Source organism: Myxine glutinosa, chromosome 5 (assembly GCF_964187855.1).
Source record: "Myxine glutinosa chromosome 5, kmMyxGlut1.1, whole genome shotgun sequence".
Lineage (NCBI taxonomy): Eukaryota > Metazoa > Chordata > Myxini > Myxiniformes > Myxinidae > Myxine > Myxine glutinosa.
In genome coordinates, this window is record NC_136265.1 from 160,647,632 (window position 1) to 160,675,428 (window position 27,797).

The 27,797-nt window shown below is 45.6% G+C and overlaps 1 protein-coding gene across 2 annotated transcripts in view; it reads right to left on the reverse strand.

Annotated features, from left to right (window-relative positions):
- CLUAP1 (clusterin associated protein 1) overlaps positions 1–27,797 on the reverse strand; it is an 81,620-nt gene that overhangs the window by 19,478 nt on the left and 34,345 nt on the right. For both annotated transcript variants that reach the window (XM_068115838.2, XM_068115837.2), the window contains exons 3-8: positions 20,958–21,042; positions 20,045–20,218; positions 17,120–17,215; positions 11,001–11,084; positions 7,606–7,739; positions 6,779–6,920 (exon numbers count right to left, since the gene is read on the reverse strand). In XM_068115838.2, coding sequence (XP_067971939.2) covers positions 6,779–6,920; positions 7,606–7,739; positions 11,001–11,084; positions 17,120–17,215; positions 20,045–20,218; positions 20,958–21,042 — 715 coding nt within the window. The remainder of the gene's footprint in view (positions 1–6,778; positions 6,921–7,605; positions 7,740–11,000; positions 11,085–17,119; positions 17,216–20,044; positions 20,219–20,957; positions 21,043–27,797) is intronic.

A 27,797-nucleotide genomic window follows, 5' to 3' on the forward strand; every position in this document is an offset into this window, starting at 1 on the left:
ATAGAAATTCACCATTCCAAGGAATTCCTGCAGGGCCTTTATGGAGAGGGGACGCGGAAACGTGGTGATGGCCTCGACCTTGGTTGGCAGTGGCACGGCCCCGTTCTTGGTGATGTGGTGGCCCAAAAAATCAACGGCCGTCGTGCCGAAGTGGCATTTGGCCGGGTTGACGATGAGGCCGTGCTCGCTGAGGCGCCCGAACAGTGTTCGGAGGTGGAGGAGGTGCTCGGCCCGGGACGTGCAGGCGACGAGGATGTCGTCCAGGTAAACGAAGAGGAACGGCAGGTCGCGCAGCACGCCGTCCATCAAGCGCTGGAACGCCTGAGCCGCGTTCTTGAGGCCAAACGGCATTCGCAGGAATTCGAATAAGCCGAACGGCGTGATGACGGCCGTTTTTGGGACGTCGGCCGCCCTGACAGGTACCTGGTGGTATCCCCGTATTAAATCGATCTTCGAAAAAATGACCCGTCCTGCCAAATGGGCGGAGAAGTCTTGGATGTGCAGGATCGGATACCTGTCGGGGGTGGTAGCGTCGTTAAGGCGGCGGTAGTCGCCACATGGGCGCCAGCCGCCCCCTGGTTTTGGGACGATGTGTAGTGGCGAAGCCCACGCGCTATCGGAGCGCCGCACGATGCCGAGGTGTTCCAAAGCGTTGAACTCGGCTTTGGCCACGGCGAGCTTGGCTGGGTTGAGGCGGCGGGCTCTGGCGTAGACCGGCGGGCCCGTGGTTGGTGTGTGGTGCTCGATCCCATGTCGTACTGCGACGGCCGAAAACGTCGGCCGCGTGAGGGCCGGGAACTCCGTGAGCAGGCGAGCAAACTCGTTCGCCGCCGGGAGGGCGCATGCCAGCTCGGTCGGAGCGGAGCTGCTCAATGTGCATGCCAGGGAGCTGAAGGTCTCGGCGTTGACGAGGCGACGCCGTTTGACATCAACCAGCAGTCCGTGTGCGCAGAGGAAGTCGGCACCTAGCAGAGCCATGGGCACGCTTGCGGTTACAAAAGTCCAATTAAAGCGTTGGCCGCCGAAGCAGAGGGTGACGTTGCGCGGGCCGAAGGTGCGGATGGCCGATCCGTTGGCCGCAACCAAGGAGGGGCTGCAAACCGCGGACTGCCTGTCCTGATCGGAGGCGGGTATGACGCTCAGTTGGGCGCCGGTGTCACACAGGGAGCGCCGTCCGGACGCTTTGTTCCTGATGAAAAGTAAGTTGCCCGTGTGGCCGGCGCTCATGGCTGGTAATGAACGCCGGCCCGGCCGTTTCCCGGCTTGCCGAAGGTGCACAGGGGTTGGCATGTCCGGGCCTTCTGTCCGAACCTGGCATGATAATAGCACCACGCCTGGTCAGGTGGAGGCCCCGGCCGTCGTGCTGGAGGTGGTCGGCGCGGCGTAGCGGCCGCCAATTGCGTCGGCAGTTCGGTCGTCGACCGTGCCGGGTGCTCGGGCGCCATGGGCGTTGCTTCGGACGGCGGTGGGCTCCAGGTCGCTGCTCCAATGCGTTGGCCTGCACCGGAGATCTTGTCGGCTTCCCTGGCAAGGGCGCAGGGATCCGTGATCATCGTGCTTGCCAGGGCGAGGCGTACCTGGCTAGGCAGCTGACGGAGGAACAGCTCCCGGAACAGGAAAGCCAGAGAGTGCTCGCCGAGCAGCGAGAGCATGTAGTCCATTCGCTCGGACGGGCGCGTGTCGCCGAGCTCGGGCAGGTCGAGCAGGCGCCGTGCGCGTTCCGCCGATGAGAGGGCGAAAGCGTCGAGGAGGAGCTTTTTAATCGCGTCGTATTTGTCAGCGGCTGGCGGGCTCTCGAGGAGGCTCAGGGCGCAGGCCGCGGTGGCTGAGCCGAGTGCTGCTACCACATGGTGGAAGCGGGTGTCGTCGGCCGTGATGCCTCGCAGGGCGAACAGGGAGTCCGCCTGGGCGAACCAAACCGCCGCGTGAGCCTCCCAGAAGGTAGGCAGTTTGAGGGCAACTGCCGTGTCCATGTCGGGTCACCAATGTAGGAGCTGTGCTCCAACGTAAATCGGAAGAATGGACGCGACAAAAAGCTGGAATTCGTCCGAGTTTCTTTATTGTGTCAAATCAACTCGGGTACTCTGAAAAGCCCGTTTATCGGGCAGCAATATATATACACATTATCCCGGAGCGTTTGCCCGGGAAAGGCGAGACCGGGCGTGCCCGGGCGTCCTGGGCGAACCCTGGAAAGGCGAGTCTGGACATGCCCGGGCGTCCTGGACGAGGCCTGGCAAGTCGAGAGCGGGCATGCCCGGGCGTCCTGGACGAGCCCTGGAAAGGCGAGGCTGGGCGTGCCCGGGCGTCCTGGGCGAGCCCGGCATGGTGATCGCTCCGCGTCCTCGGTAGGTGCAAGGCGATTGTGTATACCCAGCGGTAGCCGCTACAATGTGCTACATAGTGTCCATACAGTGTGTATCAGTGTCCATACAGTGTGTATACAATCTCATATCCATACAGTGTGTCAAGCTTGTGGTGGAACTAGTTCAGATCAGATGGAAGAATCATGTATACAGTACTATATATGGCAAATATGTCATGAACCACAAAGCATTGAATGATTAATGCCAGCAGCTGAGCCCACTGCAAGTGGACCTCGAACGGCACTCAGTTGAGAGCATATCTCCGTCTGGTTGGCCATATCATTCAATGGTGAAGAATCGCTTTAAAAATTAAATAATTCTCATATCCGAATCCATATTCAGATCTTCACCAAAATCGAATCTATTTGTCCTTGTCAGACACCCAACCGGTCCACCAAGTTTCGTCCAAATCCGTCCATAACCTTTTGAGATATCCCGCAATGTATCGTTTTTTGCCCGATCTCTCAATGGTGACGAATCACTTTAAAAATTAAATAATTCTCATATCCAAATGCATTTTCAGATCTTCACCAAAATCGAATCTATTTGTCCTTGTCAGACACCCAACCGGTCCACCAAGCTTCGTCCAAATCCGTCCACAACTTTTTGAGATATTTTGTTCACAAACAAACAGACAAACAGACAAACAGACAGGGGTGAAAACATAACCTCCATCCACCTTCGGTGGCGGAGGTAATAATAATAATATTGATGATAATTAATAGCATTTTTAAAAATTATGCACTATACAAAGTGTGAGTTCTGCCGAGGCAGTTTCTACGTGGCTTGGGTTACAATCCTGGGCAGGTCCCCACTCCGGCACAGGATCCTCAATGGCTGAGGGTGCAACAATTTCTAATTTGTTCAGGGTGCCAGAAATATCTTGCCTACTCTTAATGAAGGACACCTGGAGTCTTTAACGTCCACTAACCAATGCCAGTGGACGAGGAACGCAGTTTGACGTCCATCCAAAAGATGGCGTACACAAGGATCCTGCATGCGAAACAGCAAGATAACAATTTTAAGCTGGTTCAACATTCAAAACCCAGACTAAATAGCTCAGAGGTGAGTGCACATACCTCAAAACTATCTTGCCAGGATTGCATAGATAGGTGGAATAACGAGTGGGGGAATATTCTGCTGGCATGATTTACGATCTTTCGTCCCGGAGGATGACAGTCACCAATCATCCGGTCAGCTTTGGGAATCCTGAAAAACCACTCGTGCTATATATTTTACTCGCGTGGATTGACTCCCTACACTCGCCTCACCACACGTCACCACTGGAGTACCGGTTTGACCGTGCATGACACCATGATATGTTGGATGAGGCCATTGAGAGGATCAAACAGTGCCCACCATTCTAAATTCCCTGTAATAAAACTTCAAACCTACTTCCATAAGGATGTCGTGGGAGGGGGTGGGAGGGAGCAATATCGAAGCCACAAAACCCCTTGCGGAGGGGGATATTGTTTTCTAATAACATTACTGTTATGCTATTATCATTACTGTTGTTATTACTTTTGTTATTAAAAGTGGCCTTGGAAAAACACCACAAAAACGCCATAGAAGCGGCAGGAAGGTTCGCGGTAATAACCATTGTAGGGTATATAGACTACAGTACATCTTCGCTCAGGTGCGTTCGTTGACACAACAAGCAGAGGTTGCCTCACGGATGTCGGGATAGCTCCAAATTTCTTTCAGTCTAGTGTTAAACATCAGTAGCGACTGTTTCAAAAGGTTATCAAATGTGTTTGCAGTTTATAATATTTTTTACTTCTGGTAAGGGTGTTCCACGACATGGCACGATAAGCTATTTATAAACGTTAACATGGCGTTTTTCCAAGGCGGAAACCTCTTGGGTGGGGGTATGTTATTCGTATTAACATTGCTTTTTTAATAACATTAATATTGTTACGTTTGTGGGGGGATAGGCAATGAAATACTTTAGTCCAGGTAGAAGTGTATTGATTACCATGTTCTGTACGTCAGGATGAAGAAGAAGAACCCCCATGTACCATAAGTAGAGAATCCGTTAGACCGGATGTCACGTAAGTGTATAATTGTCCCCATGATGAGGGGTGGGGTTATGTTAATTAGTTAGGGATTAAGGGTAAATAATCCCCTGTATGCAAGTGCCTCTGTAGTCTTTTCCTGTGTTCCTTGTGACACTGCAGCACACACACATAACCAAACCAAGCAATCGTGCATAAAAACAGTAAATAAAAACCAACCGGAACAGGACATTGAACAATAACGCTGGTGCCGCCACCTGCCACATCGCAACATCAAGCAGGCAGGTCCGTCAGGCCATGCCCCGAAGAGCAGTGATTGGTCCGGTACCATAGAGCGATGAGATAGGACTTGCTGATGGCACGTACGGGGATTGTCGGATGACATCAGAGCCTTGAGAATAAAAGACTTGAGTCCCGACATTTTCTCCTCTTGCGCCACGGACATTGAAAGTGAACGGTCGCATATACGACTCTCTCTTGCATGGGGACATTGGTGCCGTGCGGTCACACATATGGTGCTCTCTTGCGTTGAGGCCGTCTTTGCGAACAGCTGCAGATACAGCTCTTGGCATCTGGATTTTATCAGTAACAGTCGTGTCCCGACATTTTGTCATGGTCCCTGGCTTTCATCGGTTCGAGCGACCGCTTTGTCCTTTCCTTGGCTCATCGGTGCCGGCTGTGCGTCATCTGGGTGTTGTGCGGAGTAGACGGCGAGTGAATGGGCGCGGCCTGCTTGCTTCGCGCTTGGCGACTAGAGGAGCGAACTGCGCGCCAAGGCCTGTCCCCACAAACAGACTTCGCACCAGGGCGTGCGTTTCCCGCGTAGGGACGCGGGACCTTCGACGGCCCCAGACAGTCACGGACGCCAGGCGGAGTGCAGGCAAACACACCTCACAAACACTCCACACTATTTTCACCTTTATTTTCCCCCTTGTGTTGTATAAGAGTCTGTGTGGGGCGCTCCATTTAGGATATTAGTTTTACCGTGCATTCTTTTGTTACCGGCCTTTCTTTCAATAAAGCGGGTATTTTTGCATTATAATTCCGTGTCGGTTGAATTGATTATCCAGGTTCGAAGACGTCCAGTGGGGTCCGTGAAGGTAAGGGCTTTGCTACCCTTCGCTGCCCTCCCTCGTGCGTATAAAGAAGGTTCGCCATTGTTGACTGAAAACCTCAGAATGTAAAGCTCTTCGGCTATCCGTCCCCAGGGGTGTTCATACCAGGAACATGACAATATTGTCCTACGATCATATATGTTGTTATTACTTTTGTTATTAAAAGCCACCTTGGAAAAGCGCCACGATAAGCTATTATAATACAGTTATACACCTCAACACGCAATCTCCTTGGCGGGGAAAAATTCCTTGCGGTGCGGCAGTGGGGCAGGGGGAGGGGGTGGGGGAGGGGGGGGAAGTTAAATTGCTACAACCTCCATCATGTAACCCTCTAGTGTCCCTGTCAAGTCTGGTTGCGATTGGATAAGTAACGACCGAATGTATCTCGGTCCGACAGACAGGCACCAAATTGTGCACAGTATTTTAGTATGATGTACAACAATTACCAAATGTATCTGAATTATCAGAGACTAAACAACATATCAGAATAATGTAGTTTCCTTGTTTCTTCCTCCCAAGTATCCATTACAGCCCACACGGCTCATTGGAGTTTCTGTCTGATGAGTTTTCTATGCCAAAAACGTTATAATTAATTATTGCCCAGTTATTTATTTTATAAAGTTGTCTCGTATACTATTGTTACTTATTGCAACCTGATGGGCCGAAGTCATTGATCATTGCCAACAATCATGAAACACTGCAATGATCAAGAAATGTGTTTTTAACACACTGGTAATAAATATCTGGAGGACTCAGGTATTTTCAACACACTATCAAAATAACACATCTGGGGGTGTTTTTAACACACTATCAAAAATAATATATCTGGAAGTGTTTTTAAGACACTATCAAAATAACACATCTGGAGGTGTTTTCAACACACTATCAAAATAACACATCTGGGGGTGTTTTTAACACTTTCAAAATAACACATCTGGAGGTTTTTTAACACACTATCAAAAACAACACATCTGGAAGTGTTTTTAACACACTTTCAAAAATAACACATATGTAGGTTTTTTTTAACACACTATCAAAAACAACACATATGGAGATGTTTTTAAGACTAATTAATAGTACTAATAAATATTGGTAGTTTAATTGTACCAATATTAGCAAACTATTGTTAATTTATTATCATCATTAATCTGATTGCTTCCTGAAGGGACGGGAGAGGCTACATACATCATTTTGGGTGGTAAACACTGAAAATCATTTCTGTTCAAATAGTGTACACAGTTCAATGGCTTATCTAGCCCCGGGGCCTTCCACATGTATTCATCACCTCAGGCCGCTCTTGCTCAGCCTGGTGTGCCTCTGAAAGCTGCTGCTCCAGCTGTGCCAGATTCCGGAAGGTTTGAACGAACTCAGCATACTGTTTTTCCAGCTCTCCTTCTGCACGTTCATACTCATCCATGAATGCAGGCCTGGGCATACAGTGAAATTGGAGTTTACAACGAAAGAAGTTAAGGTGTCATGGTTTGTGAAACGCAATTGAAACCAAGGAAAGGCAGGACATTTGTATTTAAAATATTTTAACACGTCTTTTATGAAAGTGTAAAATCATGCACGGTTATTATATACCTAAAGTGTGGACTGTCTATAGCTCTCTTTTGTTATTGTATCTATCGGAGCATGCAGGATATCATACATGAACAAGAACATCGGTAAATATATGGGGATTCAACTTTTGAATCTCAGCATCAACAGCCAAGTGCACACTGGAATAAAAAAAAACAAGCATCTCACTTATATTATAATAAGAGGTAAGTTATACATTGTACGAGATTGCATGAAACCATAAAGTTGCATGAAACCGCATGCGTGTGGTTTCGCTGCTTTCCTGGTAAATATTTGCTACTCTGTCATTCAGTTTACCTGGAACGAGCCCAGATATGCCAGAAAGACTTACTGCACGAGTCCCGTTCTCTCAGCAAACAACAAAATAGCACGATAATGTACACATGGCAAGTTTAGCACACAGGGCAGAGGGACGGAAGGAAAAGAGCAAAGGAAACTCAAGCCAATCAGGTACATGGAAAAGGAGGCACGACGACGTACCGAGGCGATAAAAATCGGATGAGTATCGAGAAATGGGAATGTGAACCCAACCTGACGCTTCGCAGGGTTTGCAGTCTTTTCTGACTTCTCTCCAATTCCTGCTTCTTCTTCTCAATCTTCGCATCGAGGTTTGCTTCGTCGGAAGCAATGTTCTCGAGCAAGGCAGTGGTTTTCTCCACCTGGTCCTAGTTCAAAGCCAACATCACCATCTCACAGGCTGGCACTGGCTGACTTTAAAACTAAACCGTTGATGTAACGTTTCCTCCATGTTTTGCGCCGACACATTATGTGTAAGATATTATCCTGCCATTAAACGTGAAATACTGACGTTAAATCCCACGAGCAAGACGTGAACATTCTACCTTAAGCAAACAACTCAGAGAAATGAATAAAATGTCATTGCAGGCATACTTGCATGGGATGAGAGTTATGGAAGCAGCTCGTGAACAGAAACCAGCACAGGAGCAAAAACCACACTGCTGCCTCGCGCAATAAATTAGTCTTACCCTGTCGCTATGGATCGCGAAATGGACCGACTTATCTATTACCATGTTCTGCCACTGAAAGCCACTCGGTCTTGAACTTCTTAGTCTCATCATCACCCATGATCTCTCTTGAGAGCATATAGCAAGGCTAGCCTCCAAAGAAGGCCACCGACTGGGCCTCTTCTGCAGTTCAAAGTCATTAAAAAATCAGTACTCATAGCAGACAAGGCTTTTGTACTTAGCTCTCTGGAATATTGCTCTCCCTCATTGGCTGACGCCCCATTATCACATCTGTCTCTCCTGGATTCTGTGGAATCTAAAGCTCTCAACATTCTCTCCAAGGTTATGTGGAATCTAAATGCAACAGCTTCTATGATGTGGAGAGATTCCAACATTATTGGAATCTCCCACTATGAGGGCAAAGTACAAACCCAGCTAGCACACTGATGTTGGCAAAGATTGGAATGGTCGCGAGGATTTTTTTTTTATACATGGGCTAAGGCTCATAATAGAGCTCACACACACACACACACACACACACACACACACACACACACACACACACACACACACACACACACACACACACACACACACACACACACACACGAGACTAACACTTAACACAGCCACTGAGCTTCGGGGAAATGCCATCGCTACCATCACTTCCCGGGATACTCTGTGTACCAGCGACGTCATAACAATGGCGTCACTTTTCTCACCATACTCAGTGGGGCATTTCCTCAAGAGGAATTTCCTCCTCCCCATGGATGCCAACCGATGGGGATTGTGTGTGCTCTATCCTTTTCAAGCAAGGAAGCAGCACATACCATTTTTAAAGTCTTTGGTATGACTCAAACCGGTCCAAACCGGATGGGTGTTTATATAGGAGACACCATCAACTCCAAATCTCAAAATCAAAATCAAAATCAACTCCAAAAATCTAGACTTAGCTGTCTCCCTTGACATATCACGTGCCTTCGATACGGTCTGGCACCCCGCTCTGCTCACCAAACTCTCCTCTTATGGTATCCATGGAAATCTCCACGCATGGCTTGCAGACTTCCTCGCTGGTCGTAGTCAACGTGTGGCCATGAATGGGTTTCTCTCACCTCCCCTTCCTGTTCTGGCTGGAGTTCCCCAAGGCAGTGTTCTGGGTCCTGTGCTTTTTCTGGTCTTCATCAATGATCTCTCCAACTCTCTGGAAAATCCTCTCTATCTCTTTGCTGATGACTCCACTCTCTGCCGCTCCATTCCTCATCCCTCAGATCGGCAGTCTGCAGCCTCCTCACTCTCTGCAGACCTGGACAAAATCACAGACTGGTCAAACAAGTGAAACATGTCTTTCAATCCTGACAAATCTCACACTCTCACTATGTCTCTCAGAAAAGACCGACTGGACAACCCTCCCATCTACTTTTTGAACAATCTTCTCCAAGAAGTTCTGTCACGCAAGGTTTTGGGTTTCACTATCTGCCATGATCTTTCTTGGGAAAACCACATTTCCAAACTGGCCTCCAAAGCCAGTCGCCGACTGGGCATCCTCCGTCGTGCAAAGTCCTTCCTTGGCACACCTGAGCTCCTCACCACATACAAGGCTTTCATCCGCAGCTCAATGGAATACTGTTCTCCCCTCTGGGCTGGTGCTCCTGCCTCACACCTAGCTCGGCTTCACGCTGTTGAAACCAAAGCATTCAGAATCATTGGAATCTCCCGCGATGAAGCTATCTCTGAGGGCCTTTCACTCACTCACCGCAGGCAGGTTTGTGGTCTTTCTGTCTTCTACCGACTCCTACCCAGCTCCCCCAGCTCGGTCTGTGCTCTGTCCCCCAAATATTCCTACAGGTCGCACAAGATCTGCCAGCAACCCTCTTCTGGTGAAACTGCCAAAATCTAGGCTCTCTGCTCACCTTCACTCCTTCATTCCTCTTTACTCCCGCCTCCGGAACAAACTCCCTCACTCTCTTCAATCCCACTCCTCCCTCCAGGTCTTTAAAATATCTGTTGAACACAATCTCTTATCTTCCCTCATCCAAAACCTTCATCTCTTCTACCCCCGCTAATTCACCCCAGATCCACTTCTTCTTTTTTTTTGAAATACCGACTTCTTTCCTGGAAGCTCTAGCAGTGCCATGTGTTTTATACCTCTCCCACCCCAGCCCCCAACACCACCCTGCTCCCGCCTTGTCATGCCTCCTCCCCCCAAACCCTCTCCTTCCCACAAATCTTCCGATGTCCCTGTTCTCTGCTGTTGTACTTGTGTGCTTCCCTCTCTCTCCCCATCTTGTCGCCTGCTCCCTTCATTGTATGTTTTGTTTGCACGAGCCTCGATCTTGTATCCCCCCCCAAAAAAACAAAAAAAACAACTCCTTTGTTCCTATTTTTCCTGTTTGTGGAACTGTCTTTTGGGGGCTGTTCAATCGCACTTTCCATCCAGGACTTCAAGCAAGCAAACAATGCACCACCATCTCACGTCACCCCTCATCCTTACTCACAAATAACCCGCTCCCCTCATTCACCCCCTACCCCATCAACCCTACCGAAGTAACATAACCCTCTCACATGCAGTTTATCATGGGATTTCCATCCTCTCCCTCCTTTTTAATGTTTATTCATTTCCTTGCTGGTGTCCAACAGTTGCCCCACTGCCAATGCATTGCCTTTATACCCTCTGTCACTATGCTCTTCCATGAACGTAAATTTTGTACACAAAAAAATGAGTACCCTGCAAGAAACTACACATGCACCAAGAAGCCAAGTACGACATGTGCTTCTCGTACCATGACCTCTCGTTGCCAGCCAGTGACTTGCCATTTGAAATACAGCTTCCTCTCCTCAGCTGGAGGGAGTTGAGGCTTAAAGTACATAGTGAGATTCATGAGCTCAGGCAAGGATGTGTGCATGCAAATGAGGATGGTACAGGGACGTTCTGAGGAAGCTTTTGACTGTTGAGCTGCTAACCTGCACGTCGGCAATTGTATCCTGGAGGGCGTTCTCAGCATCTCCGATCTTGAGTGGTTGAGATATCACATCTTTACGCATTTCCTGAACAAGCACAAACATTTATGGACATTACAAAAAGGCCATTGTAAAAATATATTTCTTGGTATTCTATGTAATGATTATTTGTATGTGCATGTGACCACGACAGGCATTACAGTGCATTCAGAAAGTATTCAGACCCCTTCACTTTTTTCACATTTTGTATGTTGCAGCCTTATGCTGAAATCGTTTAAATTCATTTTTTCCCTCATCAATCTACACTCAACACCCCATAATGACAAAGAGAAAACAGGATTTTAGAAAGTTTTGCAAATTTATTAAAAAGAAAAAACTGAAATATCACATTGACATAAGTATTCAGACCCTTTGCTATGACACTTGAAATTTAGCTCAGGTGCCTCCCATTTCTCTTGATCATCTTTGAGATGTTTCTACACCTTGATTGGAGTCCATCTGTGGTAAATTCAATTGATTGGACATGATTTGGAAAGGCACACACCTGTCTATATAAGGTCTCACAGCTGACAATGCATATCAGAGCAAAAACCAAGCCATGAGGTCGAAGGAACTGCCTGCAGAGCTCAGAGACAGGATTGTGTCGAGGCACAGATCTGGGGAAGCCTACAAAAAAAAATCTCTGCTGCATTGAAGGTTCCCAAGAGCACAGTGGCCTCCATAATTCTTAAAAGGAAGACGTTTGGAACAACGAGTACTCTTCCTAGAGCTGGCCACCCGGCCAAACTGAGCAATCGGGGGAGAAGGGCGTTGGTAAGAGACGTGACCAAGAACCCGATGGTCACTCTGGCTGAGCTCCAGATATCCTGTGTGGAGATGGGAGAAACTTCCAGAAGGACAACCATCACTGCAACACTCCACCGATCTGGGCTTTATGGCAGAGTGGCCAGACGGAAACCTCTCCTCAGTGAAAGACACATGAAAACCCACAGAATCTTGTTTCTCACAGTCTCAGAGTCCTTTAGGTGCTTTTTTGCAAACTCCAAGCGGGCTTTCATGTGTCTTTCACTGAGGAGAGGTTTCCATCTGGCCACTCTGCCATAAAGCCCAGATCGGTGGAGTGTTGCAGTGATGGATGTCCTTCTGGAAGTTTCTCCCATCTCCACACAGGATCTCTGGAGCTCAGCCAGCGTGACCATCGGGTTCCTGGTCACCTCTCTTACCAAGGCCCTTCTCCCCCGATTGCTCAGTTTGGCCGGGCGGCCAGCTCTAGGAAGAGTCTTGGTTGTTCCAAACTTCTTCCATTTAAGAATTATGGAGGCCACTGTGCTCTTGGGAACCTTCAATGCAGCAGAGATTTTTTTTGTAGACTTCCCCAGATCTGTGCCTCGACACAATCCTGTCTCTGAGCTCTGCAGGCAGTTCCTTCGACCTCATGGCCTGGTTTTTGCTCTGATATGCATTGTCAGCTGTGAGACCTTATATAGACAGGTGTGTGCCTTTCCAAATCATGTCCAATCAATTGAATTTACCACAGGTGGACTCCAATCAAGGTGTAGAAACATCTCAAAGATGATCAAGAGAAATGGGAGGCACCTGAGCTAAATTTCAAGTGTCATAGCAAAGGGTATGAATACTTATGTAAATGTGATATTTCAGTTTTTTCTTTTTAATACATTTGCAAAACTTTCTAAAATCCTGTTTTCTCTGTCATTATGGGGGGTGTTGGGCTAGCGGCTAGGGTGCCAGCTTAGGATCCTAGGATCCTGAGTTCGAATCCTGGTCGATCACTGAATTAACACCAGGGGGGTTGACTCAGCCTGTCATCCCTCCGAGGTCGGCTAATTGAGTACCAGTTCACTGGTAATTCCCTGTTTGTCGTTAAAGGCGGCAAAAAGGGTTGGCGTCAGGAAGGGCATCCGGCCGTAAAACATTGCTTCAAAAAGGGGACCAAAAAACAACAACCACGGTTCCCGAAAAAGGCCAACCCCTGCCTTGCGGGGAAAAATGGCCTCTAAAGGTGGTTTTTTATTATGGGGTATTGAGTGTAGATTGATGAGGGAAAAAATGAATTTAAACGATTTCAGCACAAGGCTGCAACATAACAAAATGTGAAAAAAGTGAAGGGGTCTGAATACTTTCTGAATGCACTGTATGTTGTAGTGTTGTACACATGTCATGGGTTGCCTTCAGCAAATTGTATCGCTATGACTTCCAGCGATAGTCTTACATGAATGAATGAATGAATGATCATTTTAAGGCCATTTTCCCCGCTAAAGCGGGGGTTAGCCTTGCGGGCCCCATGACAATCATGGTTCCCTGTTTGAGGCAATGTTTTTATGGCCGGATGCCCTTCCTGATGCCAAGTCTTACAGATGACAATAAATAAATAAATAAATGTAGTTATAATATGAATTTATAGTTTTGTATATGTTTCATCACTAAACATGGCTGAATTTGTTTTTATATCCAAGCAGACATCTCTTTTACATTTGGGCTGTGGATGTTAATTTCAAGTTATCGCTCAAAAACGTAGGCCATTGTGTGCTGCACAATTGTGAAAATTATTTCTTGGGATTCTCAGTATAAATGGCTATGCTGTACTGTACCTGCAGTGGGTGTGAGAGGTGGAGGGTGAATATGACACAAGCATGATGGGCCAAAATGTCCTTCTGTGTGCCTAAATTTGACATGTGTTTAACTAACTAAACTTGTGTTAAATGTGAAATGATGGCTTCACACAGTGAAATACCGTTCACCGACTCCGACTCCTCTCTGGCCTTGCCCCCCCCCCCCCCCCAGCTCTCTCTGGGCTCTGTCCCCCAAATATTCCTACAGGTCGCACAAGATCTGCCTGCACCCCTCTTATGGTTAAACTGACAAAATCAAGACTCTCTGCTCACCTTCACTCCTTCATTCCTCTTTTCTCCCGCCTCTGGAACAAACTCCCTCACTCTCTTCAATCCCACTCCACCCTCCAGGTCTTTAAAACAGCTGTTCACCACCATCTCTTATCTTCCCCCATCCAAAACCTTGATCTTTTCTACCCCCGCTAATTTCACCCCAAATCCACCTTTTTGAAATACCAACTTCTGTCCTGGAAGTCCTTGGTGTCCTTGTGTTTTATACTTCTCCCACCCCCCCCCCCCCCTTCCCACGCCTCCTCCCCCCAAGCCCTCTCCCTCCCACACATCTCCCTGCTCTCAAATGTTGTGTTTGTGTGCTTCCCCTTCTCTCCCCATCTTGTCTTCCGCTCCCTCTTTTTATATATTTTGTTTGTCTGGTTGATTTGTTTGTGAAATAAATGTTAGCTCTTTCACGAGCCTCGATTCAGTATACAAAAAAATAAAAATAAAAAATTACTCTACTATTGGCCCTATTAAGAAAAAAAAGAAAGCAAAACGAATTATATTAATTTGCATACCTTGCACAACTTCTGTACCAAGTTTCATCAGTGTATGTCACTTACTTATTTCTAGGCGGAACAATATAGACATTATGGATTATGAAGTACAGTACTAAATATTCTAATATTTTTCCCCTTACTTCATGATCTTTCGAGATGCGGATCTACCGTAAATCGAAAGCTCTGAGCAAGAGTTTTTTATACAAGAGTCACTCTGAGCTCATGGCCAGGAAAGGACCATAATAGGAAAGAATCAGTGTGTCGAAGAGATTGCACATGTACATCGGAGAGTGCATAAGGTAGTGAGTGATGGGTAGCGCATTTGAAGGAAGTGGGGAGGACAATATACCGAACACAAGGAGACAATTCCACAATCAGGATAATAAAAAGACGAATGAAGGAAAGTGGGAAACTAGCCTGGAATTTGGAAGGGTGAGCAGGTGAGGGTTTCAAGAGGTACATGTGTGACCTGGGGTGGCTATGAGAGGACATGGGTAGGAGAGTACAGGAGGTAGGTACAAGGCCTGAAAAAAGTAGGTTTGCATAAAAGAGCCCAAAAAAGTAGCCAATAGGGCTGGTAGGATGGCGTGGAGGTACGCACACTTGCCTCTAAGCTGTATTGCCTGGGTTAAAATCCGTACCTAGCTATAAAGCGTCATTTAAAAAAAATGAGATATCGCCCATCACAAAGCCTCGAAGGCCATTCGAGGTGGGGGCGACACAAAGGAAAGTATAGATATTAGACATTAGACAGAAAGGAGGAATCTATTGACATTTCTCTTGTATTGAGGTAGGTTGGGATAGAGGGGAAGCAGGATGCAGGTAAACTGTTCCAGAGTGATGCCGTGCAGGGGAAAAAAAAGAAAAAAAGAAGAATACCTCATAGTCTTACTCCTTGGGACAGATACAGTGTATGGATGGGAAGAAACTGCCAAAAGTGTAGAGCGACTGAAAGTATGCTCAGGTGGAATAACCTGTGATAGACCCTCAGAGCACATTCCGTGGTAATATCTGTAGAATAGGCTCAAGGAAACAACAGAGCAGCGGACCGAGAGAGGTTCCAGAGATGATGCCAACTCCCAACCCACCAGAATGGCAGCACGTCGCTGGATTCTGTCAAGAAGAGATAGGTGACAGGCCGGAGCACCAGCCCAAATATAGCAATGATACTCCATGACAGGACTATAGTGGCCTTGTATAGATGGAGCATAGTAGCTTGATAATGGTATCGCCGAGCACTAAATAAGCAGCCAAGACGCTGGGAGGCTCTTTTAGCTCTACCAGAGATGTACGTTTCCCAGCTGAGGTTCGAGTTGATATCCAATACAAGAAGATGGATAACAGGGAGTTCCTGCAAAGGTGAAGAATCCATAGACAGGGTCAGAAACAAGGTGATCTTGAACTAGACACATATAATGAGGTGGTCTTTCTTTGGTTGAAAATAACAAGCCAGTCTTTTCCACAGTTCATCACACTCTCCAGGTCCTGATTGAGTGGTACTTGCATGGTCACAGGTAGGAGGAGACAAGGCTCCTGGGTAGGTAGTTTACAGTGTTGGGTCATCTGCGTAAATGCTTAATTGAGAAAGAATACAATCAGGCAGATCATTGATATACTGTATAACAATGATCATTGATATCATCCCGGTGTTTCACAGGCATGTGATCCATCAATGTGTGTGCCGTCCCTCAGATGGACGTTAAACGGGTGTCCCATTTGCCGGCATGATGATGTCATAATTAGACAAGTGAAACGCTTGATCCGATCAGTTTGAAATTTATTCAGCATGATCTACACCAAAAGGATATAGGAGAATTAAATTTATGATTTTCAGTCGCTCTGTCGCTCTGTCGCTGTCGTTTCAGTCGCTCTACACTTCATATCATGATGTCATTAGTCACGCGTTTTGGCAGCCATATTGGATTGAATATAAATCTACATCACCAATAAACCACACAAACACAGCAGCTAATAAACACCCCACAAAATACATCCCACAAATATACAAATACACAAAATACACAAACATGTCCTGGTGAGGGTCTGCAATCTCCGATTGCTCTTTCTTCTTTTAAATATGCCACGATATCCTTAATTCCAACGCAGCTGCAGAAAGGACAACAAACTTCATATCAATGTAAACAAAGCTGCAGAAAGGACAACAAGCTTCATATCATCCTTGACAGTGCCATCTTTAGATGATGTTTATAATGTAAATATATATATATAACTGAAAATGCATTCCTTTAGGGACTGCATTCCTTTTCATCCTTGGTTTCAAATACACAAAGCAAAATGAAACATTGAATAAATCAAAAATAATTTTTCAAATTCACTTCTTTGGAGGAAATCTTGGATAACTGAAAAAGTACAGAAGAAAAATCACTTCAAAAATCCTCCTCAAGTGTGGCAGTACAGTGATGTGCCTATTTGAGGATTGAAATTCCTGTGACTAGTCCGGCAAATATTTATGGCTGTTGTAAACAGGCAACAGAGTTTCTTGTAGTGGTGAGGTTCAATGCTCACGCAAATGTGGCATATATCAAGCAGGGAGGCTACTACAGGGAAGCTGGACAGCAGAAATAGCTCGTTAGAGAATTGCAGGTTATATTTCCATTTCAGTAACATCCATTAAATCTGCACAACTAAGAATTCGATCTGTTAGGTAAAATGAGGAGTATTCATCCTTTCAAAAGGACTTCTACATGCCACTCACTCTGAGATCGGCTTCCTGTCCCAGGAGGTCATACAGGGCTGCCCCTTTGCGTGTGATTTCTGATGCCAGCCGACGGCAAAGCTTCAGGTCTTTTACCTGCACAATCCACAAACACCGGTGAAAAAAAACAAAATCCCACCGACTTCCATTACCACTGCCGACTTTACAAGGGCCTGTGATGAATGTCTTGTTGGGACAGGTTTGTCCTCATCACAACATTAACACGAGGTGTCAACCCCACAACGGAGCTGGAGGCCTGGAGACACATCACAGATAAAAGACATCCTTCAATACTGTAAATACAATTTCACACCACTGATGCAAAAGGGTAAAACGGAGAATTGCAATAATGTCTCTTTAGTTTATCCCATTTATCCCAGAGAAGCAATACTCAATTGCATACCTCCATCATGCTTATCCAATAATTTTGGCACAGCAACTGTACATTATCGTCTTGAAAGTAACTATAATTGCCATGATACAAGTGGCACAAAGGATGTAGAAGCCATTTGTGTCTACGACACAATTATTGTGTTGCCATGGAAGTCTTATCATGATCTAGGCCAGGGGTTCCCAACCTTTTTGTGTTATGGCCCCCTTGGCTCCCAGAGCACATCCCCAGCACCCCCCCCCCCCCTTTCGCGAGGGTCAAGAGAAGGCTAGGAGGGTCTAGGGGCATGCCCCCCAGAAATTTTTTGATTTCTAGATGTTCTGTGGTGCATTCTGAGGTGTTTTTTTCCTTTAATTGGCTATTTTGTTTGTATGAGAATTGGTAAATTATTACACAGAAAATGAGGAATTCTAAGTAGCCAACATGAACATTTAGTTCCATAGTTTTTTTTCTGTTCCTCACTGGCTCCCAACTACATCGTTTTTGGAAGAAGCAAACAAAGCAACGTCGCTCGAATGATGCATGTTTGATATGAGATTTTAATATTATCAGTAGCAACACTATGGACAGCATAAAATAGAACTGTCACACAAGAAAACAGTATGAAAAGGTTCCAAGTCAAGAATATGTGAAAACTAAAAACCTCTGTTGTGTCTGTATTTAATGCAGTGTGTTATAATCTCACAAAAAGAAACTCAATTCGAGAACAACTCAGGTAATCAAAACTAGGGACGCTGTGCATGCGCCGTAAAAGTGAATTCAAAACTCAGTGGGATGGCTGAAATTGCATTTTAGCTACCAATTGAGGTATCCGTGGTTGAGTCACAGTCAGGGCACAACGGAGGTCATCTTCCACATGGAGCCGATTATGCTGTTTCGATTTGATATTCAACAGGCTAACCTGTTGTTTGATAGGCTAACCCCCGCTCTAGCAGGGAAATGGCCTTAAAATGCATGTTGTGTTGTTGTTGATTTGATATTCAACAGAGTGGAAAATCCCGCTTTGCAGAGATAGGTAGACGAGAATGGCAGAAGCACCCGGATAGCTATCTGGCTGATATTAAGGAAGCGACCCATTCCCACCCAAAACTCTGTCAAGCTCTTCTCTTCAAACAAAACAAAACAAAACAATATTTAATTTTTAGTATAGTTCAAATTACCCCATGCCCCCCCCCCCCCTCCCGGAGAAATACACCATGGCCCCCAGGTTGGGAACCACAGATCTAGAGAGACGTAATTTCTTCTGTGCACTAGGCAAGGCAGCAAAGATAATGCAAAAGAAGCTTCTGATGACATAAACAGAGTAAGTGTGATGTACAAACTAAAGATAATTCAATCCTGATGGTGCAACACCCAAGCACAAAGGAAACTTCCCTTATCCTCAGCCTTGTCATTAACTGGCTGAGCTCCTCACCACTGAGCTGATTTAACTACAGCTGAAACTAAAACGTCACTCGGTAGAGAGCATACCTCCGTCAGGCTGAACAATTTACTTTTTGTATTCCACTGGTAGGCCAGATCTGGATCTGGATCTGGATCATCACAGAAATCGAATCGGCTTGTTCTTGTTACCTACCCAACTCATCCACTAGTTTTGTCATAATCCGTCCACAGATTTTTGAAATATCATTCTATATATTTGTTTTGGTCCAGTCTCTCAATGGTGAAGAATCGCTTTAAAAATTCTACTACCCAGATCCCAATCCGGATCTTCACCAAAATCGAATTAATTCGTCCTTGTCACACCCAACCTGTCCACAAAATTTCGTCCGAATCCGTCCACAACTTTTTGAGACATCCTGCTCACAGGGAGACAAACAGACAGACAGACAAACAGGGGTGAAAACATAATCTTCGTCCACCAAAAGTAATATACTGTCTTTGTTAACATTGATGGACAAAAACCATCAAGGTTAACGTGGAACCAGTTACTCACATCTGTGGACATGAAAAGCTTTATACTGGCTTTCAAGAACCTACTTTTATTCAAATTGGTACATGGCTTGGGTGTAAATAAATACCCGCAGTTCATGTGCTGGAGGTAGTTACTTATGGCATTGGCAGCATATACCATTGATGCGGTATGAGACAAAGCAACGACGACTTGCTATGTGAGAGGCTGTCGTGTTTAACCATTAGCCAAGACACTTTCTGACCCCGACTCTCACCTAGCTCCCCCTTACACAAATCGCTGCTCTCAAAAGGAAACAGAAACAACTGATCTTAAGTATGCTTGCCAAATAAATCAAAGCATCCTGCTCAGTCCCACTCTGCAGTGCCAAGACTGCTATCCAAGCAGGATGATTTGTGTTTTGTAAAGTCTATTCTTTAAGAACTCTGTACGGTCAGACATGCAAGCCTCGCCACACTCAAACTCATGATAGACAAATATATTGTCATATTTCTTTATCAGTAGCAGACATTACATAAGGGATTTATTTATTTATTTCTTGCAACTGTGAAGTAAGTGCTTGTTTTGGCAGTTACAGTGAACTCAGAGGTCCCAGTTAAATACACCAAGCGGGGACACGTACCTGAGAGCCAAGATCGAATTTAACATGTGCAGCCTGATCATCACCATGATCCACACCACTAGATTCCTGTGAGGCTTCGCACAACACATTGGCCAGCTTGAGTAACTCTTTTACTGCATATCCATCTGCTTGGTAAAGCCACTTGGTGTTGAGTCGGATGTGAGCTTTGGTGGCCTACAAGACAAACATTGTGTGGGGTTTGGGTTGCGGCATTGAACATGGGAAAAGGTGTTGGGTTAGGACATTGTGTGGAGGGTGAGGGGATGAGTGCGGGGTGGCATATCAATCAGTTAATTTGGCAAAATAAGAGAGTTGTTCTCCTTTTTGCCAAATTAAACGTATTTATAAATCTCAATAAAACTGCCAATGATACAATCTTACATTCTGTATTGTACAGACTGACCAATTAGGTATATCCCCAAAAATGCCAGTTGTGTAAGTGATCTTTGCAGATCTGTGCAGCCGGCTTACTGAGGGAGGGTAATAATTAGGTTACGGTGATTGTGTCTTACATTGGACTGGATGAAAGTCACCCTGTTCTCGAAACATTGAATCAGAGTTTTGTGTCAGACACAAGTGATGTTAAAGCTCTCAAAGCACCCATGTGATAAAGACGTGGCCAATATATCAGCACAAGATAACTGGATAGCTCAGGAGCAGATCACTTGCCTTTGAATCATCTAGTCTGGGTTTGATTCATGGCCCAACTATAACCGTCATTCTTGCCCTGTGTGACAGTTCCTTTGGCAGTACCTTGCGAGAGCAATGACTTGTCTGGGGTAAAATTCTCAGCTAAGGAAACATTCATGACAAGTTGTGTGTGGGCACCCTGATGCCAAAGGCATATCAGAATGAAAACAAAGTCAGTACAATTCACAGCCTCACAAATACAGTAGGTTTCCATGGTTCTCACCATCAGTTCAGCTACTGCTCTGATGAACAATACACGATCTTGGTCTGTTTGAATGGCAAAGGGAATGTCTTCTTGGGGCTCAAACCTGCAATACAATGAAAAAATATATTTTTTAAACAGAGGACAAGACCATGAAGGAGCAACAAAGCTGACAATTGACAGAGAGAAAAGAGCAGATGGACAAGGGAGAATCACAAACTCTAGAACAGCACTCGGTAGAGTGCATACCTTCGCAGGGCTGAACAGTTTAGGTTTTGTATTCTACTGATGCGCCGGACCTGCATCTGGACCACAACTAAAATCTATTTGGCGTGTTCCTATCACCTAACCAACTCCAACAATTATGAAGAATCACTTTAAAAATTAAAAAATATTATCGTGTCCGTATCCGGATCTTCACTATAATCTAAACAATCTATCCTTGTCATATGCCTAGCATGTCCACCAAATTTCATCCAAATCGTTCATGACTTTTTGAGATATCGGGCTAAATATCGTTTTAGGGCCATCTCTCAAATGAAGAATCACTTAAAAATTATAGTATCTGGATGTTCACCAAAGTCTAATCAATTCATCCTTCTCACACAACCCAAACTGTCCACCAAATTTCATCTGAATCCATCCATAATTGTTTGAGATAGCGCACAGACAGACAGATAAACAGGGGTGAAAACATAACCTCCGCCTGCCTTCGGTGGTAAAGATAAAAACATCAATGTGAATATATGAGCTGGATATGGATAAGGAATATGGATTTTTAGCAAGGGCAGAAAAAAGCAAGGGACAAGATGATGCATTGCATTGCCAAAAGGATGTGTTAAAATAAACACAGGTATACAAGCCTGATTGTACTTTGGATAAGCCACTTGCATGCAAAGAGAAAATAACCAGCTGCAGTTTTTTTGTTCCAAAGTCTTCATGTTTCTGGCAGCATAAGGATCTTTATCAGGGGGATCATATTCCAGGTGATTTTGGGCATATGCTCTCTAAAAATAGGGCACCATGCTTATGTTTGCACTTGCAAATCGAGTCCACGTTCACCGAGTTTGATAGACACCAAAGGTGGAGAGAGTTATGTTTTCACCCCTGTCTGTCTGTCTGTAAGCAGGATATCTCATAAAAGTTATGCTACGGATTCAGACGGAATTTAGTGGACAGATTGGGGTGAGACAAGGTCTAATCGATTTTAGTGAAGATCCGGATGTGGATACGAGAGGTTTTTAAAAAAAAAAGTGATTCTTCACCATTTGAGAGATAGGGCCAGAAACGATATACAGTATAGCATCATATTTCAAAAAGTTGTTGACTGATTATGACAAAACTTGGTGGATGGGTTGGGTGGGTGACAAGACCAAGCTGAATCGATTTTGGTTCAGGTTCAGATCCAGATCTGGCCTATCGGTGGGATACAAAATGTAAACTGTTCAGCCTGGCTTGTATGTGTTCTATCGAGTGCTGTTCTAGCTATGCCTCCGCCGACGAAGTTGCAAAGGCATGTTTTCGGGTTGTCCGTCTGTCTGTGTGTCCAGAGGTCCGTCCGTCCATGACAGCTTTTCGTTACCACAATAACATGAGAATGGCTGAACGGATCCAAGTCAAACTTGGTGCAGGTATGCATAATAAGGTAAAGATGAACTAATTCGATTTTGGGGTCACAGGGTCAAAGGTCAAAGGTCATGTAAGGTGAAAATCCTTTTACCGTGATAACTTGAAAACCACTGATGCGATTTTGACCAAAGTTGGTACAAGTATGTATTATGATGCAAACATGAACTGAATTCATTTTGGTGTCAATAGGTCAAAGGTCACAGTCTCTAATAGGTTTATAACTTGAGAACGGCTGAAGGGATCCAAGTCAAACTTGGTACAGGTATGTATAATGATGTAAAGATGAAGCGATTTTATATGGTGTCACAAGGTCAAAGATCAGAGGTCATGTAAGGTGAAAATCCTTTTACCGTGATAACTTGTGAACCACTGATGCGATTTTGACCAAAGTTGGTACAAGTATGTATTATGATGCAAACATAAAAATTATGTTACTGAGCTAACTTGTGAACTAGTTATGGGATTTTCACCAAACTTGATACAATTATATATTATGATGCAAAGATGAACTGATTAGATTTTGGGGTCAAGAGTTCAAAGGCCATGTGAAGTAAGAATTATGTTACCATGCCACCTTGTGAATCAGTGATGGGATTTTTAACAAACTAGGTATAAGTATATATAATGCAAAGATTAACTGATTGGATTATAGCATCAATAGGTCAAAGGTCAGGAGTTATGTCAGGTAAAATGTGATAATTTTAGAATATCTGAAGAGATTTAAATCAAACTTCGTACAAGTATAAATCATGATGGAAAGAAAAATGGATGACATTATGGGGTCAAAAAAAATCAAAGGTCAGAGGTCCTGTTTGGTAAAAATTCTAAGGTCATGTTAAGTTGCAATTATTACCTCCGCTACCAAAGGTGGATGGAGGTTATGTTTTCACCCCTGTCTGTCTGTCCGTTTGTGAACAAAATATCTCAAAAAGTTGTGGACGGATTCGGACGAAATTTGGCAGAGATGTAGCGTATAGGACGAAATGATTAGATTTTGGTGAAGATCTGGATTGGGATCCGGCTACTAGAATTTTTAAAGTGATTCTTCACCATTGGAAGATAGAGCCAAAAACGATGTATAGCAGGATATCTCAAAAAGTTGTGGACAGATGATTTGGATTAAATGTGATTCTGTATTGTGATTTTCTGGTATACTCTGGGATACAAAACGTAAACTGTTCACCTGGCGGAAGTATGCTCTCTACTGAGTGCCGTTCTAGTTTTGTTTCTGTGATAACTTAAGAACAGTTGAAGGGATCTAAGCCAAAGTTGATACAGGTATGTATAATGATGTAATAATGTGGGCGGAGGCACATAGATCGACGTCGCAACGTCAGAGAGTGCCGTTCCAGTTTACTGATATTTTGGGAGGCTCATATATTGCCACTGGATAAAGGTATTAAGTTGAAACTTTAACCCCTGAGAAATTGTGACCTAAGCTTTCAGAATTTGCCCTCCAAACCAGTTCATTTGACTATTTTCAAGTTACAAGCATCTCAAAATAGACATTTATCTTGCATAATTGTATCTAGGGGATTTTTAAATTCACAGAGTGCCCACTTATTAATTGATCAGGGGAATTCCAGGGCTGGCAGGATGGCTTAGAGGTACGCACACTCGCCTCTAAGCTGTCTAGCCTGGGTTTGAATCCTGCCACAGCTATAAGCTGCCATCCTGGTGTTTCACAGGCAGGATGATTCATCAATGTTTGTGCCATCCATCGGATGGATGTTAAACAGGCATCTCATCTGCCAGCATTCATTGGTGGATGTTAAAGATCCTATGCTGTCCATTGCGAAGAGTACGCAAGCTATCGCCGGCACCATGGCCAAATTCTAAATTCCTGCCTTAACCAACAGAGGGAATTGCACCAGTCACACAGCCGTGAACTCAGCCAATGATGCTACTCCACAGCCTTGTGCTGCATACAAACGAAGAAGAGGAAGAAGAAGAGGAAGAGGCAGAAGAAGAAGAAGAAGGTGAATTCTATATTACAGATTTATAAGATTTTGGTATAGGAATATCCACAATAAGAAGCATAAATCAATAGGATAATTCATAAATATATGGCTGGGGTCAACAGATCAAACAGCAAAAACAAAAATGTTCACAAGACCCTGATTGTAATGGAGAGTTGACCATGTGGGCAACTACTTAGTGTGTTGAAACTCACCCTTTAGAACAATAACTATGTGGTGTATATCAATACAAAGTTTCATTCTTGTGGCTAAGTTACTCCTTATTGGCTGAATATTATTGAATGTATCGGTGATTTGGACATGTACTGCTGACTGTGAGAGAATGATTTACATTTACTTTGGGTGGGATTCTTTTCTAAGTTAGAATCATATCCAAAGTGCCTAAGAAATACGGTATTGTGACAGATGAAAAGGATTGACATATTCACTTATTTTCATAGTTTGAATATTACAAGATATTAAAAGAGAGAGGTAATGTGAGGATATACACAAATAAGGAAATCATTAATGAGTGTATTACTGAAAAACCTGAATCAAGGAAGCCTCAAGTTTCACGCACAAGTGTGACCTGTGTTTGTGGGTCATTTAACATAGACAAACATGTTGCAATAGCACAGTTCTCACTGGGCAACAAATACAAATACAAATTTTAAAACCAGCGCCCAATTATGCAATGACCATTCTTTCATGACCAATCGTTTCTGTTTACGCTGTTGCTGACGACTCACCAATAAGCTATGAAACTGGTTCAGTGGCTGAGGGGGACATGTAGCATTGGGATTCGCATGTATGTCCTACTTGTGAATTGTTAGGGTTAGCTGTAGAGGAATAGCTAGAGGAGCTGTAGAGGGAACCCGGGTAGGGTTTGAAACAGCAAAGGGCTTACATTGTCACTTTTGTCAAAGGGATCACTTTTGTTAGTTTTCTTGGTTGCTTTATGCAGCTTTCTTCGGCTAGAAGAGTGGGGGCTTAATTATAAAGATCCTAGCCACCTGGAGATAATTGATAAGGTGAAAGTAGGTAGGGTAGGCAAATGGTATTATTCAACCGATCATAAACATTCAAACATAGAAGAAGACAGAAATGGCAGCAAAATAGTACGTTGTAGCGGCTACCGCTGGGTTTACACAATCGCCTTGCACCTACCAAGGACGCGGAGCGATCACCATGCCGGGCTCGTCCAGGACGCCCGGGCAGGCCCACGCTCAACTTGCCAGGCCTCGGCCGGGACGCCCGGGCATGCCCGGCCACGCCTGCTCTCGACTTGCCAGGCCGCGTCCGGGACGCCCGGGCATGCCCACCCTCGACTTGCCAGGCCGCGGCCAGGACGCCCGGCCACGCACCCTCTCGCCTTTCCCGGGCAAACGCTCCGGGATAATGTGTGTATATATATTACTGCCCGATAAACGGGCTTGGCAGAGTACCCGAGTTGTTTTGTGACAATAAAGAAACTCGGACGAATTCCAGCTTTTTGTCACGTCCATTCTTCCGATTGACGTGGGAGCACAGCTCCTACATTGGTGACCTACCGACATGGACACGGCAGTTGCCCTTAAACTGCCTACCTTCTGGGAGGCTCACGCGGCGGTTTGGTTCGCCCAGGCGGACTCCCTGTTCGCCCTGCGAGGCATCACGGCCGACGACACCCGCTTCCACCATGTGGTAGCAGCGCTCGGTTCAGCCACCGCGGCCCGCGCCCTGAGCCTCCTCGAGAGCCCGCCAGCCGCTGACAAATACGGCGCGATTAAAAAGCTCCTCCTCGACGCTTTCGCCCTCCCATCGGCGGAACGCGCACGGCGCCTGCTCGACCTGCCCGAGCTCGGCGACACGCGCCCGTCCGAGCGAATGGACTACATGCTTTCGCTGCTCGGCGAGCACTCTCCGGCATTCCTGTTCCGGGAGCTGTTCCTCCGTCAGCTGCCTAGCCCGGTACGCCTCGCCCTGGCGAGCACGACGATCACGGATCCCCGCGCCCTCGCCAGGGAAGCCGACAAGATCTCCGCGGCAGGCCAACGCATTGCAGCAGCAACCTGGGGCCCACCGCCGTCCGACGCAACGCCCATGGCGCCCGAGCACCCGGCACGGTCGACGACCGAACTGCCGACGCAATTGGCGGCCGCTACGCCGAGCCGACCACCTCCAGCACGACGACCGGGGCCTCCACCTGACCAAGCGTGGTGTTACTATCATGCCAGGTTCGGACAGAAGGCCCGGACATGCCGACCCCCGTGCACCTTCGGCAGGCCGGGAAACGGCCGGGCCGGCGTTCATTACCAGCCATGAGCGCCGGCCACATGGGCAACTTACTTTTCATCACGGACAAAGCTTCCGGACGGCGCTTCCTGTGCGACACCGGCGCCCAACTGAGCGTCATACCCGCCTCTGATCAGGACAGGCAGTCCGCAGTTTGCGGCCCCTCCTTGGTTGCGGCCAACGGATCGGCCATCCGCACCTTCGGCCCACGCAACGTCACCCTCTGCTTCGGCGGCCAACGCTTTACTTGGACGTTTGTAACCGCAAACATGCCCATGGCTCTGCTCGGCGCCGACTTCCTCTGCGCACACGGACTGCTGGTGGACGTCCAACGGCGTCGCCTCATCAACCCCAAGACCTTCAGCTCCCTGGTTAGACTGGTGGAAAAATGTTCAAATTCCACTTCAGGGGGTACGGAATGTTAGGAGCAGGCATCCATGTCAGCTAGTTAATATGACCCATACTGAACATATTTCAGGTGGATGCCCATTGATTTGGGCCTTTTTAATTTTTTTATACCAAAAACAAAATGGCCGGACAAATAGAAAATGTATAACTTAGAAAATGTCTGATAACTTCAGTTGTACTGAAGCTGTGGTTCTGAAATTTGACATATATCATCGCAGCAATACCAGTAAAGTGTCCAATAAGTATTAGGCCATTCCATAACGAATTGATAAAGTTATATACAGATCAGTCACAAAAATGTACAAAAAATCTCAAAGCTGAACTCTGTTAATTTTCAAATCACGCGACTTATCTTGACTTTTACTGTGGGTATGTTTGTGTAGTTTGGTATATTTTACTCCAGTGATACCAGTAAGATGTCCTGCAAATATCATGCCAAACTATACATATTTGATAAAGTTATGTGCATATTTATATACAATAGTCAGATTTGACTATTAAGAAAAATATGTTAACCTTTACCAAAAATATGGTTCTGAAATGTTGCATTTGTATCTCATTGATACCTATGAATTGTTCTAAATATATGAAT